Source organism: Triticum dicoccoides, chromosome 6B, assembly GCF_002162155.2.
Source record: "Triticum dicoccoides isolate Atlit2015 ecotype Zavitan chromosome 6B, WEW_v2.0, whole genome shotgun sequence".
NCBI classification, from domain to species: domain Eukaryota; kingdom Viridiplantae; phylum Streptophyta; class Magnoliopsida; order Poales; family Poaceae; genus Triticum; species Triticum dicoccoides.
In genome coordinates, this window is record NC_041391.1 from 557190135 (window position 1) to 557206286 (window position 16152).

At 45.1% G+C, this 16152-nt stretch overlaps 1 protein-coding gene and 1 pseudogene across 1 annotated transcript; one reads left to right on the plus strand and one right to left on the minus strand.

The window, feature by feature from the left end:
• The first annotated feature begins 4392 nt into the window (after positions 1 to 4392).
• On the plus strand, positions 4393 to 12777 carry LOC119322505 (PHD finger protein At3g20280-like). Its single transcript, XM_037595989.1, has 5 exons — positions 4393 to 4764; positions 9429 to 9741; positions 10139 to 11843; positions 12129 to 12247; positions 12418 to 12777. The coding sequence occupies exons 1-3, from the start codon at positions 4408 to 4410 to the stop codon at positions 11803 to 11805; spliced, it is 2337 nt and encodes a 778-aa protein (XP_037451886.1). The 5' UTR covers positions 4393 to 4407; the 3' UTR covers positions 11806 to 11843; positions 12129 to 12247; positions 12418 to 12777.
• A 263-nt stretch (positions 12778 to 13040) lies between these two features.
• On the minus strand, positions 13041 to 15485 carry LOC119321267 (annotated as a pseudogene).
• Between the last annotated feature and the right edge of the window lie 667 nt (positions 15486 to 16152).

Sequence of the window (16152 nt, forward strand, 5' to 3'; positions counted from 1 at the left end):
GCGTTAGAACAATGCGGTTGATGTAGTCGTACGTCTTCACGGCCCGACCGATCAAGCACCGAAACTACGACACCTCCGAGTTCTAGCACACGTTCCGCTCGATGACGTCCCTCAAACTCCGATCCAGCCGAGTGTCGAGGGAGAGTTCCGTCAGCACGACGGTGTGGTGACGATCTTGATGTTCTACCGTCGCAGGGCTTCGCCTAAGCACCGCTACAATATTATCGAGGAGGACTATGGTGGAGGGGGGCACCGCACACGGCTAAGAGATCAAGAGATCAATTGTTGTGTCTAGAGGTGCCCTCCTGCCCCCGTATATAAAGGAGCAAGGGGGGAGGGGGCGGCCGGCCAGGGAGGAGGCGCGCCATGGGGAGTCCTACTCCCACCGGGAGTAGGACTCCCTCCTTTCCTTGTTGGACTTAGAGAAGGGGGGGAAAGAGGAGGGGGAGAGAGGAAGGAAAGGGGGGCCGACCCCCTCTCCTTGTCCTATTCGGACTAGGGGGGAGGAGCGTGCGGCCCTGCCCTGGCCTCCTCTCCTCTTCTCCACTAAGGTCCACTATGGCCCATTAAGCCCCCGGGGGGTTCCGGTAACCCCTCGGTACTCCGGTAAAATCCCGATTTCACCCGGAACACTTCCGATATCCAAATATAGGCTTCCAATATATCAATCTTCATGTCTCGACCATTTCGAGACTCCTCGTCATGTCCGTAATCACATCCGGGACTCTGAACAATCTTCGGTACATCAAAACTCATAAACTCATAATATAACTGTCATTGAAACCTTAAGCGTGCGGACCCTGCGGGTTCGAGAACTATGTAGACATGACCGAGACACGTTTCCGGTCAATAACCAATAGCGGAACCTGGATGCTCATATTGGCTCCTACATATTCTACGAAGATCTTTATCGGTCAAACAGCATAACAACATACGTTGTTCCCTTTGTCATCAGTATGTTACTTGCCCGAGATTCGATCGTCGGTATCTCAATACCTAGTTCAATCTCATTACCGGCAAGTCCCTTTACTCGTTATGTAATGCACCATTCCGTAACTAACTCATTAGCTACATTGCTTGCAAGGCTTATAGTGATGTGCATTACCGAGAGGGCCCAAAGATACCTCTCTGACAATCGGAGTGACAAAATCTAATCTCGAAATACGCCAACTCAACATGTACCTTTAAAGACACCTGTAGAGCTCCTTTATAATCATCCAGTTACGTTGTGACGTTTGGTAGCACACAAAGTGTTCCCCCGGTAAACGAGAGTTGCATAATCTCATAGTTGTAGGAACATGTATAAGTCATGAAGAAAGCAATAGCAACATACTAAATGATCAAGTGCTAAGCTAACGGAATGGGTCATGTCAATCACAGCATTCTACTAATGATGTGATCCCGTTAATCAAATGACAACTCATGTCCATGGTTAGGAAACATAACCATCTTTGATTAATGAGCTAGTCAAGTAGAGGCGTACTAGTGACATTAAGTTTGTCTATGTATTCACACATGTATCATGTTTCCGGTTAATACAATTCTAGCATGAATAATAAACATTTATCATGATATAAAGAAATAAATATTAACTTTATTATTGCCTCTAGGGCATATTTCCTTCAGAATTGAGTTTTACCTTTGAGGTTTCACTATTATCAGATTGAATACTTTTATCGATTTGAGAACACTTGATGTATGTCTTGTGTGGGATACCCGTGATGACAATGGGGTGTTCTATTGATTCACTTGATGTATGTTTTGGCACTCAACTCGCGGATTCCCGAGGTGACATTGGGGTAATCTATGCATTGGGGTTGATGCACGTTTTCGCCCTTGTTTCTCCGGTAGAAATCTTGGGGCACTCTTTGAAGTTCTTTGCGTTGGATTGAATATCATGAATCTGAAGTTGTTTGATGCATATCGTATAATTGACCCACAAATACTTGTGATGACATTGGAGTATCTAGGTGACATTAGGATTGATTGATGTGTGTCATATGGTGTTATTTTAGTACGAACTCTAGGGCTGTTTGTGACACTTATAGAAATAGCTCAAAAGATTGATCAGAAAGAATAACTTTGAGGTGGTTTCATACCCTACAAGCAATTTCATCTTATATTCTCCGCGATAGGAACTTTGGAGTGACTCTTTGTCGCACGTTGAGGGATTGCCGTATGATTTAATTATGTTAATATTGTTGGGAGAACTTGTACTAGTGAAAGTATGAACCCCAGGCCTTGTTTTCAAGCATTGCAATACCGTTTTTGCTCATTTTTGTTACTAGTTACCTCGTTGTTTTTTATTTATTCAGATTATTAGTAGATACAGTTAGATTAATGGTCTACTTACCATGGACGTAATGCCTATATGAGATTATACCATGAATGATCATAATTATAAATATAAATATTGCAATCTAATCTCTGCCCAACTGTAATTTATTCACGACACCACACTTGTATGCTTGAGAAAGATAGTTACTAGTGAACCTATGCCCCCTGGGTCTAATCTCCTTTACTGAAAACAAACATATTCTTTGCTGCCCCGTTGCATTTTTTACTTTGCTATCAACTATCTTTATCACTTGCATTTAATATTGAAACTAGCAAGACAAGGGGCTTGACAACCCTCTTGCCGTGTTGGGGACAAGTGTGTTTTATGTGCAGGTACCGCTCACTTTATTTTGCTAGGTGACATATTGTATTGATAACCCTGGTTCTCTAACCGTGGAAAATATTTGCTGCTAGGCTACACCATCCTTACGCTTGGGGGATCCCAACCACTCCTGCGGGAGAAGCAGTTATCCCTCTGGACTGCGATAATGCCACCTATTCGGTTTGGGGATAAGAGGGACGAGGAAGGACATGGTATCCAATATTTCTAAAATATCTCTGAAACAGACAAAATGTGGAGGATGGAGCCAACCACACCCACTCGCTCACTTACTTCTCACCCTTAACTAAAGCACATCGAAGCCCCTTCCCCTTTCCCTCCCTCCGACGACTCCATTACCACGCCCCTCCTGATTTCTCTAGATCTGGCCTCTCCGGCCTTCCCATCTCGATTCCACCCATCTCAATTTCTCTTGACACGACGCCCTTTGAGTTAGAACAATGGACGACGACTAGATCAAGGTATGCCATCCCTCTCATATTTTCTCCCATATATCCTCGCTCTCTCCCTCTCCCCCTTCACTTTCTCACAAACGGGCGCACGCCGATGACGCCTTCAGTGCAGGGCGGCGACGCAGAATAGACGACTATGCTCAGAACACTTTCAGTAAAGCTAATATGTTGTGTAATTGAGCTATTTTTGGCAATCTCAAAATTATGTGTATGAACACGATATAATTAGTTGATTTAGAAATTGATCTGAAATAATGAGTTTACCAAGTTCATGTCGGTTGTTTGTTTTGTAGGTGACACCTGGTAGGTGGGCACCATTGGTGTAATTTTAATCGTCTTTAAATCCTAAGACATGTTTGAGTGAGAAAATCAAAAGAGTTTTTCTATAGTTACGCCACCTTGATATTTACTAAACAAAATAATATTATTTCTTAATCAAGGCACTATATCTTATATTTTTCGAACAAAGAAAGACTTGACTTTTTTAAGGGTGCTAAACAAATTAAAGCCTCTAGTTCGATAAGGCCTAGCACACTATGAGGGCAGACCTCCTCAATTTGACAAGGCCTACCCCCCTCCAAAAAAGGTACATCTAAATGAAGAACATTTGCTAAGAGGGTGCTCCCAACGAACAACCTTACAACCGTCGGATCGTGATCAAATGCATGATTTTTTTCTCCAAACATGGCAAATTTTCATTTCATACATGACAAGTCCCTAGAAAATGCATGCCAATTTTAATTATTTTGCCATGGCAACCGGGCGTTCGCTGGCAATTTCTCCTGAGCAAAGGTTCGCCGGATAAACGGGTCCAAGAAAGAAAGGAAAAAAGAAACCAGCGTCATCCCGGAAAAAGCCAAACCAACGTCATCGACATGACCTTCCAAACCCTCCGCTGTCATCCACGCCGTCCATCGACCCCGGACCCCAGTACCCCACCCACACACACCAACCCACCGCACCGCTCCGAGAAATCCCCACGCAGAAGAGAAAGGCTCAGATAAAAAAGCCGACGGAAACTCTGCGTGCTCCGCTGGTGTGGTGCTCGACTAGAAGGGAATCCCCTCTCATCGCCCCCGCCCCGTCGCCCCCGAAACTTCTCCTCCGCTTCGGCCATCTCACCGCCACGCCTCTCAACCCCCACCCCGTCTAATTGAAGCGCCAAACGGGCGCGCCATTTGAATTCCCCGCGAGCTTCCGCCCCCAGCGCCTCCTCGGGGCGCCCCCTCTGCCGCCCGGCCCGCCTAGGGTTTTGCTCCGGGACCCCCTCGCGCGGCCATGGGGGACGCCGCGGCGGCGTCGCCCCGCGCGGCGCCGGCGAAGCGGCGGCGCGGGGACGACGGCGCGGGGATGCGGCGGGTGGCGGAGATCGTCATGGTGCTGGCCGCCGCCGGGGAGATGCGGGGCGGGAGGGAGCCCACGCCGGCGGAGCGGGCGCTCGCGGCCGAGGCGCGCGAGAGGCTGGCCGCCGCCGTCGCCGGGGGCGTGACGCGGCCCAAGGATCTGTTCCCGGGGGAGGCGGTGCGCGCCGTCGTCGAGGATCTCGGCCTCAACAGGGCCAAGGACCCCGCCGCCATGGGGTTCCGCCCGCCAAAGGCCTCCATCGCCGACAAGCTCTCGCTTACTAAGCGCAAGGTTTGTGGATTCCCGATTCTCGCTTCCTACCAGTTCACTGGCCTTGTGGCAAAGTCGTACTAGTGACCGGAATCGGGGAAATTTGGTGATGTCGATGTCGATGTGAGGCTGCTCGCGTCTATCAAAATTATGTAGTCTGTATGCTCGTACAAGCACAGGCTATGAGTATTACCATGTGGATGCTGCTTTATGTCTGCTGATTTTTCGATATAGTTCATTCACTCCTGTTGTACTTTAGTTCGATGGATTTTATTTGCTCTCATGAGCATTGGGGGAGGCAGGATTTTGGCCGAGCGGGGTGCAAGCTTTGCCAATGGCTGGCAGTCGTCTCTAATATCTGATGTATTCATGATTCTAAGATATGCCAACCAAAAAGGTTCAGTTACCTAAACGGTATTAAAAATCATGCGCCAGCAACTAAAATAGCTTAGAAAAAAAGCATAACATGTTTGAAGCATCAGTTGCAGAACAGCCGCACGCCAATTGCTTACTCAAGGCTTTAACACTAATTGTGGTATGGTAATAACATCTTGTCCACTAAACCATCACTATCCTTGTGGTTACAAACTGTGATATCCCAAAACCCGATTTAGGATCACAACTTCACTGTAGGTAAGATAATTTGGGATACATTGGAGAATTGAGTCTGGAGAGAGAGAGAGAGAGAGAGAGAGAGAGAGAGAGAGAGAGAGAGAGAGAGAGAGAGAGAGACTTGGGGAAGGGGAAGTTCAGAGACAGATACAAGAAACATACAAGAAACGGAAATAGGGGCTGAACTAATTCGAAAGCTGAAACTAGCCAAACACCATACAGTCATCCTTATACTCTTGGCTGGTGCCTTCCCTGACTTGGGCTGCAGCCCACCATCACTGTCTGGTCCACTGGACTCTTTCTTTTAAATGAGCGCGCGAGGCTCAAACACTCCTTCCTGCCTCACTCGCCTGGTCTTCCTTCGTCAGAGTATCATCGCTGACACAAACATCAGGGGCTGCAGAGCTGTACCCCCATTCATCAGACTAGTCCGTCATTGCTCAAGAGCGCTTTCTCCTAAGACTGTTAGAGGGGGGGGGGGATCTGAAACGCTTGAAAAATAACTACAGGAAGAAAACCCGGGGTAGGGATATCTAGCCGTTATTATCATTTTACCACGGTAAAGGCTGCAGAGTGCCTTCTATGGTAACATCTACAAACTGATTGGTCCAAATCATAAGCCGAGTCAAAGATCCTATGATTTTTCTGTCCGGATATTCCAGCACGTGATGTGACCATGCTAATAGAGCTGCTTTTTTCATGCACATATATTGAGCAAATATTTATGCATCAGATTTTGGGCTCCCGAGCACACTGGTGCTTGGAATCCTGTCCGACAGACATTGACTTGTGATCTGTGCCAAAATGGTTATTTAATCAGTATATATGGGAGTATACAATAGTAATACAAGGGATATGTATAGGAAAACAGCGTGTTTCAGTGTGTCCAGGACGTGCACAATGGATATTAATTTCATCAGCGGGTGATGTGTGCATACACGAGATAGGTGGGCTCAGCATGGTTTTCGAGTCGCGCGACTAGTTGTCGACTAGTCGATGAGTCGCAAAAAAATGTCGACTCGAGTCGCGACTAGTCGCAACTGCAGGCTCGACTTTTTCCGAGTCGCTACCCTGGAGTGACTCAGATGAGTCGTGACTCAAAAACCATGGGGCTCAGCTATGACACTTTGATCGTGATGTTGGCACGTAAATAAATTATACTGGCTTTTTAACCTCGCAAAAAAGGTAAGCAAGCAAAGTTCTAATGGATGTGTACAAATGAAATGAGAAGTTATACAGGGCTATTATGTTTAACCTCGCAAAAAAGTTATCGAAAATCATGGATGTGTAAAAATGGAATGATAAGAATCCACCAGTCCAATTGTAGAAGGCTTGTTCTGATTCATTTAAGCCAACATTCCTCTAATTTGTCTACACCAAACTTATTACAACAAGAAAGTCTTCCAATCCCAAACAAGTTGTGGTAGGCTAGAGTTGAAACCCATAAGATCTCAAAGCCTAGTTATGGTTCTGGCACGTGGATAGCTAACTTCCACGCAGGGATGGCAATGGGGACAATCCTCTATTGGGGGCCCTGACATCCCCATCCCCATCTATTACCAATTATCCCATCCCCATTTACATGACCGGGGATGAAATATGCCCATACCATCCCCATTGGGGAACGGGACCCCATTGGTTCCCCCTTTCCCCATAAAAATAATAATCATATATGAATATAATCAGGCACTCTAGCTGGTGAATGGGTAGTGGCTGAGTAAGGCAAAAAGTCACTTTGGAACCCGGGTGCATTGGAGCCCTATTTTTTGAACTGTGTCAAAATGCTATTTTGAAGTTTCAAAAAATTCTGAAAACAAATCAACATGTTTATATGAATGTATATTACACATGTGTAAATTTGGATGCTGAAATAAGTAACCATGTGAGTTACACAAAAATGACAAAATCGTGATTTTGGAAAGATGAACAGTGCATGCATTATTCACTATTTGGAAATCACCATTTTGTCATTTTTGTATAGGTCGCATATTTACTTATTTCATCATAAAACTTTACACATGTGTAATATACATCCATATGATGACGTAGAATTTTTCTCAGAATTTTTTGAAACTTTAAATGTGATTTTCGAAGGGGAGCCTTGGCGCAGTGGTAAAGCTGCTGCCTTGTGACCATGAGGTCATGGGTTCAAGTCCTGGAAACAGCCTCTTACAGAAATGTAGGGAAAGGCTGCGTACTATAGACCCAAAGTGGTCGGACCCTTCCCTGGACCCTGCGCAAGCGGGAGCTACATGCACCAGGTTGCCCTTTTTAAATGTGATTTTCAAAGTATTTAAAATAAAGTCCTCCAATACACCCGGGTTCCAAAAATCCACTCTCCTGAGTAAGGCAGCAACACGCCCGGATAAGACGATGTGTTACCTTTGGACCTAGTGCTACGGAGTTGCCTTGTCCAAGTTGCAGCCAATCTTGTCCATTTTGACTTCTTCGTCATGGCGGAGATTGAGGTAAGGTAGGGTTAAAGTTTTTCAAGGCTTTTGTTGTTCTGCGAATTTGTTTGTGAAATTGTTAGGGTTGACCGCATTGTGTATATATAGGCATATACATGGTCCAAGTGTTATGTTTAAAAAGCGGGTTACCGATGGTATTGGGTATGGGGAAGAGGGTATTGTCCCCATCCCCATCGTACCCTATGGGGAATAAACTAGTTTGGTAAATATCCCTATGGGGAAGGTTTTTGCCAATCCCCACCCCCTAATAGATGAAATCCCCATGGGTTTGGCAGGTATGGGGCCAAAGGCCATTGTCGTCCCTACTTTCCACGTACAACGCACCCTTGTCTTTGGCTAGTTCTTTGGTGATATTCCAGTCCTTCAAATCTCTCTTAATGGACTCCTCCCATGTCAAGTTTGGTCTACCCCGACCTCTCTCGATATCACCGGTCTACCCTGACCTCTCTTGGTATCATCGGTCTACCCCGACCTCTCTTGATATCATCAGTCTACCCCGGCCTCTCTTGATATCATTGGTCTACCCCGACCTCTCTTGATATCATCAGCATGCTTTATCCTTCCGCTATGCACGTTGTATATGCCCAAACCAAACCATCTTAGATGATGTTGGACAAGCTTCTCTTCAATTGGTGCTACCCCAGCTCTATCATGTATATCAACATTCCGGACCCGATCCTTTCTTTTCTACCTGACCAAAATTATTACAATTTCTTTTGAAGGGTAGCTGCGTGGGACACGTAATTAGCTAAATTAAGCATTGCTTTGGGTGGAATTTAATGTGCGCAAAGCATTAATCATACTAATAAGTTATATGATGAACTGTAGGAAATTGTACAAATGAAAAAAATAACAAATAGCTAAATTTGGAAAGTAATATAATTTTTACTATGATGAGCAATTATTTCCAAAAATAATTATCTCTGAGATATTATAGCAAGGAAAAAATTGAATTGCTGGAATAATGAATTAAAAAAGAACAAGTAACAAAGCACGTGCTATGTTAGGTAGGCAACTAGGGAGCCTACGTGATAATACCTTGCAAGCATACTCAGATACGCAGTGCTACGTGGACATGTGTTCTCGGATATTAGTTAATGGCCCTGGCAGTGGCAGAGAGAAATACAAGGAGAGAACTAGAAATACAGTAACATATACGGTTTAGTACTAGGCCTTGTACAAGCGTTGATTTGACATCTCACATAGCAGCAGATGGCCAAGATAACAAGTGCACTAGGGCTCGGGAGCCAAAGTGGGTAAATATTTAGCTTTATGTTTTTCAGGGTTCTAAAATTAACGTCTGTGACTTTGGTCTCGTTGTTAATTTACCTCTGTTAAGTTTACTGCTTCTATCTTTGTGATGTCATTTACTGTACTGTGTGTATATGAGTGTATGTACTTTAAAGCACAGCGATGTTTAACTTGGTCATTTGGATATGGATTTTTTTTCTTATCTACTGATTATGTATTGCTTGGCTAGCTAGTAACTGTTATGAGATTAACTAATAATCCTAGCTGCTGAATTCATTTGAATTATTTCTGGTCTATGCTAAACACAATATATATCTGGGATCATTTTGGCTACCTTCTTTTGTTATATAGATGGAAGAAGTCAAGGAATCTCCAGTTCAACCAACAGCAATCACACCTCAAACGACTGTCTCGAGTGGAACAGCTGAATTCCAGCCGCATGGGACTCCCATGTTTGCTGTTGGATCTCATAGGACTCCACCAGCTGCTGCAGCCTCGCCTACTACTGCCCCAGTAACTTCTACCTCTGTAATGGCCTTGAAACAGCATGGATCATCTCCTGTAAAGCCAGCTACCAACCATTCAGTTGTTGCACTTCCCCAAACTGGTCAACCACATGTTAAGTCGGAAAGAGGTGTTAATGGTCCTTTGAATTTAACACGAGGTACCGCTCCATCATCTTGTCTACAGCATTTCATTCTTTAAGTAAACACTTGATGTTTTTAGCTCATGAATACCATTCTTTCTAGAGTGTAGATTAAACGCTGTAACATGTTTGCTTGGTTCTGGAACGATGTCTTGCTTTTGCCTATGATTTTACTTTTACATAAATGTTTTGTATTGTCAACTCCTTAAATATGATGGTTATGGATAACTGAAACTGTCTAGCTACTCTTCATATAGAATTTAAAACTTTACTCGAGAATTATTCCTAAAGGTGCTTTCGTACTCAGTTTCACACCATTACTTCCTCCCATGTCTAAAAATAATCTTGGTATGTGTGATTGTTTTTGGTTTTCCTAGCTCAGAAACTAATTTGGCTGTGTTGCCCACTGCTGCAGCGACTGTTGGCCACTTGAACAAACCGTTTCACGATACATCTGCTAGGTCCAATTCAAATGCTGCTGCGAGTAACAATCAGGTCGTGAAAAATCAGGACACAAAGGTAACCGTAAACCCTGTTATGGGGCATCAGGCTACACCAGGGACAGCGTCTTCTGTTACTCCAAAACCTACTTTTGCCAACCACAATGCAATAGCGAAAAGTGTTCAAAATGTTCTGCAACAACCTGCTAATCATCCTAGCTGGACTCCACCATCAACTGAGTATATGCAAGCTCGTTTGGACTGCCAAATATGCAAAGTTGCTGTCATGGATGCAAACAGTCTGCTTGTTTGTGATGCTTGTGAGAGGGGAGCACACTTGAAGTGCCTTCAGCATTATGGCAACAAAGGTGTTCCTATAGCTGACTGGCATTGTCCAACATGTGTAGCACAGAGCAAAGGTAAACCCCTTGCACCGAAATATGGCAAGGTTACAAGAACTGTTGTAACATCACAGTCTGGTCCACCTGTTGGTGGAGCACAGTTTTCTGTTCAGCGAGTGGGGCAAAATACGGTTGCAAAGGGAAATCACCAAGGGCTTGCTGCAAATGGAAATATTATCAAGCCAAACTCCATGAAAACTGGTAACACTGTACACAACAGTCCTGTATTGGCTCTGAATGCTGCTACTGATCTCTCGCAATCACAAGCAGCTTCTATCTCCGGGCCTGCAAAAGGAAATGCTAATAATGCTGAAACCTCCTCTAATGATATGGAATTGAATGAGCAATCATGCAGCAGTACAGGATGCGAATTAACTGCTGGTAGTGAATTATCTTTGCACTCTGTGGATTCACCCAATGATACCTTTCATGGGCAGCAATCTACAGTCACTTCTAGGGCAAATTGTCCAGATAATTCTTCTGCTATTGCTGCTGATACGAAGATCAAGTCTGAAGCACAGTCCGAAGACCTGGGCGGAGCTGTGAAAATGGTTAATAAAAATGTGACACCTGTGGATCAAGCAAGCAATATTGGTAGTGAACATAATAAGGGGATTCAAGCAACCTCTGAGCCAGAGCTAGATACAAAGAACGATGTGGATATTACTAACAACACAGAAAAACCAATAGATCGAGGTAGAGCTGTTGTTGCGGAAGAGAAAGCCCACACTGAAGCAAACTCTGAACCACATACAATGAAAGATGTAGAGATGACTACCAGCACTGGAATCCCCATAGGTCAAAGCAGCAACATTGCTATGGAAGAAAAAATCACTGGTGAAGATAATACTGGAACTCGGGCAACCTCTGAGCCACAATTGATCGAAGATGTGGAAATGACATCAGTAATGGATGAAAAAAGCAACATTAGTATTGAAGAAAAGCCCCAATCTGAAGCGACATCTGTAGTGAAAGATGTGGAGATGACCATCGATGCTGGAATAGAAGCAGATCACACACAACTAGCAGATGGATCAACTGAAAATGGAGTAGGAGAACCTCGCCATGAAGAGGCATGCATAGATAAGTCTGACTTCAGCAAAATGTCAGATCATCATACCAACCATCAGTTAATTCCAAATGGGGTGCTACCTGCCACAGATGAAGCTTTATGCAGTCAGGAGACTAAGGAGGGTGACCTTGTGGGTTGCAGTGCGGCCCTAAGAGAAGACAACAACTAGATTCAGATATTAGGGTTGCATCCAATTTACTTTTGCAGGTGCGTTTCTAATCCAACCAGTTATTAACTTATCATAATAAATACTCCGTATATGTTTTAGTCATAGTGGAAAATTTACTCAAAATTGGCTGTTTCTATAGCTGATTTAGAATCTTATGATGCAACCGTGCCCTAACTGAATCCTCATGGTCCAGTATGTGCTTCACAGATGAGACCTAGTGTAGCAAACAAATGTCATACCCCCATCTGCCTTTTCAAATTGTAATTGCTAAACCCTTTCAGATTTCGCAATTTGTACCTGATTTTATGTTTAATCTTCAACAGATGGGGGGCATGAAGGATGCACCAGTAGATCAGCTAGCATCAGTGATTAGCCATGCTCTCTTCATTCTCCTGGATCACCTATTTAGATTTATTAGTGATGGACAACCATTTTCGTCGAGGTTTGTTCTGCACCCCGAACTCTCTTAAAATCCTTATATCTGTGTTCTTGACTGGTTTGCCCCTTGAATGAAACACGCTCACCAGATAGGTTATTATTACACCAGTTTGTCGGCATCGCCCAGCTCATTCTTCATTTCTGATGACACGGGTTTCCCTTGAATTTATGCAGATGCCCGGAGCCTCTTGGTGCCTCGTGAGGTTGTTGTACTTTATGTGGTTCATTATGCGTTTCTAGTTAGCTGATTCGTTCTGTTGCTCCGTGTTAATCTGCGATGCTGTAATTAGACATGCTTTGACTGGGGACTGGATCGTTTGCGTCATAATAATGACATTTGCCGTCATGATCAACTTGTGCAAAGGAGACGAGAGCTTTACCTTGGCTGCATCCATGCGAAGGTGATGAAATGAACCAAAGTGAAAACACCGTAATGTTATATTAGTACAACTCGTCTGACATTGAGCTATGAAGTCGTTACATGTACTAGCGAATCTAATGGTTAAACATTAATCATGTCTGACATAAATCTTATACCTATCATATTCTAGTTTTTGGTAATTTATTTTGATTTGAGTATGAGTAAGTGAAGGCTAAGAGGCTTTTTGATTTAGTCGAGGTTTTGGTAAGATATGATTTGATTTAGGTATGGGTAGGGGAAGGCTAGATTTTTTTTTGATTTAGCTAAGGTTTTGATTAAATTTGATTTGATTTGATTGATTTACAGGATGCCATACATATGTATAATCATGGCGTTCCCCATCATAACCCGATCAAACACAGCACGATCGTCGTGTTCATGCACCCAGGAACAGAAAGCACCACACGGAGACCAGACACAACGCACTGCGCATCAGAGCGGTGCCGCAGCTTGGGTGCCACTTGACGCAGACGGCGCGGGCGCCGCTGCGGCAGCTCGGTCCTCCGACCGTGGCGACACTGACACTGTAGCCCGCACGTCGACCCGCAGCTTCAGCCCCCGCCCTTGCACTTGGCGGGGTCTGCGCTGAGGAAATACCTCGTGCCTTCGTCGTCGAGGCCTACCCTGCTGAGCCCGTCCGTGTACGTTCTGATGGGGTCGCCGGCCTCGCACGACCCGAACTCCGCCTCGCCCGTGACCTCCGCGACGCCGTCCTCCGCCGGCTCATACGTGAAACCTGAGATTGATAGGCCAAGTTATTTTTCGAAACGAAGACAAAAGATTTGCATCATCTATTAATTAATCGGAAGAGAGTTGTCCAATTAATTAATAAAAATTCAGACAAAAACCATCACAAATCGCTAAGCGGCACCCACAAGATACCCACACACACGTCACTCCACATAGAGCCTCGCCCAGACAGCACAAACAAGCCAAGTTATCGTGTTAGAGCCTCGCCCAGACAGCACAAACAAGCCAAGTTATCGTGTAACCTGTTGGAGATATTTTCTATGTGTTTATAAATAAAGATAGTCCTTGGACATTATTAATCATGTGTATCAGCAAGTACGTGACTTGTTTGTGGGACTATGCATTGTATGATGACTGTCCTAAAAGGTCCCTAATTGAAAGGGTTGAGTGAACGCGCAGCCGACTAGACTAGCATATGACACGGCCGATGGCTCGGTCTCACTAGCCATGGAGCATTGGATGCTAACCGGATAATATGGACTTGGAAAGGTCTGGTCAGATTCGACGTAGTCGGATCCGAGTCGAGATAAGGTCCAAGTCGGACAGACCCAACTATGAGACGCAGTGATATGTCATCTGTGAGTCTCTAGTACAAAATACGTTCTATGTCCTAAGACCTGAGCTGACGCATGTACTCGGGATGGTGACAGACTTGCTTTGGGCCAACCAAACGCTACTCCGTGACTGGGTACAAAGGTAGTTTTCGGGCTTGTCCAGACCCATGCTGCGAGACGTGGTCGAGCAAGATGGGATTTGCCCCTCCGATCAGGAGAGATATACTCTGGGCCCCTCGTGTGATCCGACCAGGATAAGCATGGCCATGCGACAAGGATTATGAGATAATCCGGATAGTGGTCGACATCACTAGAACGAGAAAGAGGTCGGGCTAGCACAAGGATGACAGTCTCGCCTTGAGCCCGACAACATATATCGTGCGACAAAGGGAACAAAAGTGTGACACGTTGTACAGGTTCGCCTAACCAGCTTCATAGTCTGCTTGGTGGTCCGCACGCCTTGCTAGAGGCCGCTACCAACCGTGCAGGTCGGAGGTGATCGGAATTGTGACTAAGCCGACTTGAACCTAAGGGGTCGCGCGCTTAAGGGAAGGAACCTACGAGGTCGGATCCGAGGACACTGGTCGGATGTGATCTGAACTGTATTCGGATTGTGGCTGAGTAGACTTGTGGGCTTTAAGTCCGTGGGAGGCCCAAGTGTTGAGCCTGCGACGAACACCTATATAAAGTGGAGGTGCGGCACACTCATGCGGTTGATCGCTTCGGCGCTGCGATTAGGTTTTGCATGTGTTGCGAATAGCCACCTCCACTCGCTGCCGATTGTGTGATCGGACCTAGCAGTCCGCCGCACGACGTTCCTCCTGCACACGCGAATACCGTTAGAGGCGGTGCACTTGCGCCGCTCCGGCGAACTTGTACGTGGGATCGGACGATCGGCTGTTCGAGGGAGATCGGACGAGGAGGACACGATCCACGCGGACGCGCTGCCCCAACTCTTCTTCCGCTGCACGGCACTTCGCGTCTAGTGATAACGATCCGTGATCCATCTTCCGTAGCATGTTCATGTTGTTCTGCGTGTAGGAAAATTTTAATTTACAGTCGACGCACCCTACCATAGAACCCAACATAATCGAAAGATGCTGATTTTTTAACGCGATTCGTACGGGTGGAATGGACTTACAGAGTGTGTCCCCGACCGTGAAGAGCCTGCCCGCCGACCAGGCAAGGACGTCGGAGGCCACGACCATGGGCGGCGCTAGGGGTATTCTTGGATATTTATGTGAATACCCATAATTTTTACAAAACAGTGTTGATTTTGGCAAAAAAGTGACAATTTTCGAAAAACAGCAATGATTTTGGCAAAATGAATGCACATGAATACCCAATTGCAAATTCTTGGAGCCGCCACTGGCCACGGCCCAGCCCGGGTCGCCTCCGACGACGTGGTAGACGGCAGCAGCTGGTGCGGCTCCTGCGACGTGTTGATGCATGGCGGCGGCCAGAAACAGAATGCCGGTGGCAGCCGCCCGGTGGCTCGTAGCGAAGACGGAAGACATGATGTGTGGTAAGACGAAGAGCGACACACGAAGGAACGAGTTATTTGCAATAGTTGGTTGGCTAAGGCCTTCTACAATGGGATATGATTAGGGAGATGCTTAGAAAAATAAACCAGGCTTCTCTTAAGCACCGGTGTCTACTTTTACAGGATAGACGCTTAGTTAAGCGTCTATCCTGTACAAGTAAGCACCGGTGCTTAAGAAAAGCCTGGTTTATTTCTCTAAGCATCTTCAATAAGCATCTCCCATTGAACATGTTGGAAATATGCCCTAGAGGCAATAATAAATTAGTTATTATTATATTTCCTTGTTCGTGATAATCGTTTATTATCCATACTATAATTGTATTGATATGAAACTCATACATGTGTGGATACATAGACTGAAGGAAATATGCCCTAGAGGCAATAATAAAGTTATTATTTATTTCCTCATATCATGATAAATGTTTACCATTCATGCTAGAATTGTATTAACCGGAAACATGATACATGTGTGAATACATAGACAAACATATAGTCACTAGTATGTCTCTACTTGACTAGCTCATTAATCAAAGATGGTTGTGTTTCCTAACCATAGACATGTGTTGTCATTTGATTAATGGGATCTCATCATTAGGAGAATAATGTGATTGACATGACCCATTCCGTTAGCCTAGCACTTG

Bases quoted from the DNA above. Each gene is read 5' to 3' on its own strand.
- LOC119322505 (XM_037595989.1), top strand. From the start codon at position 4,408: ATGGGGGACGCCGCGGCGGCGTCGCCCCGCGCGGCGCCGGCGAAGCGG. The intron at 4,765-9,428 runs GTTTGTGGATTC...TTTGTTATATAG, and splicing joins TCTCGCTTACTAAGCGCAAG to ATGGAAGAAGTCAAGGAATC. The intron at 9,742-10,138 runs GTACCGCTCCAT...CCACTGCTGCAG, and splicing joins TCCTTTGAATTTAACACGAG to CGACTGTTGGCCACTTGAAC.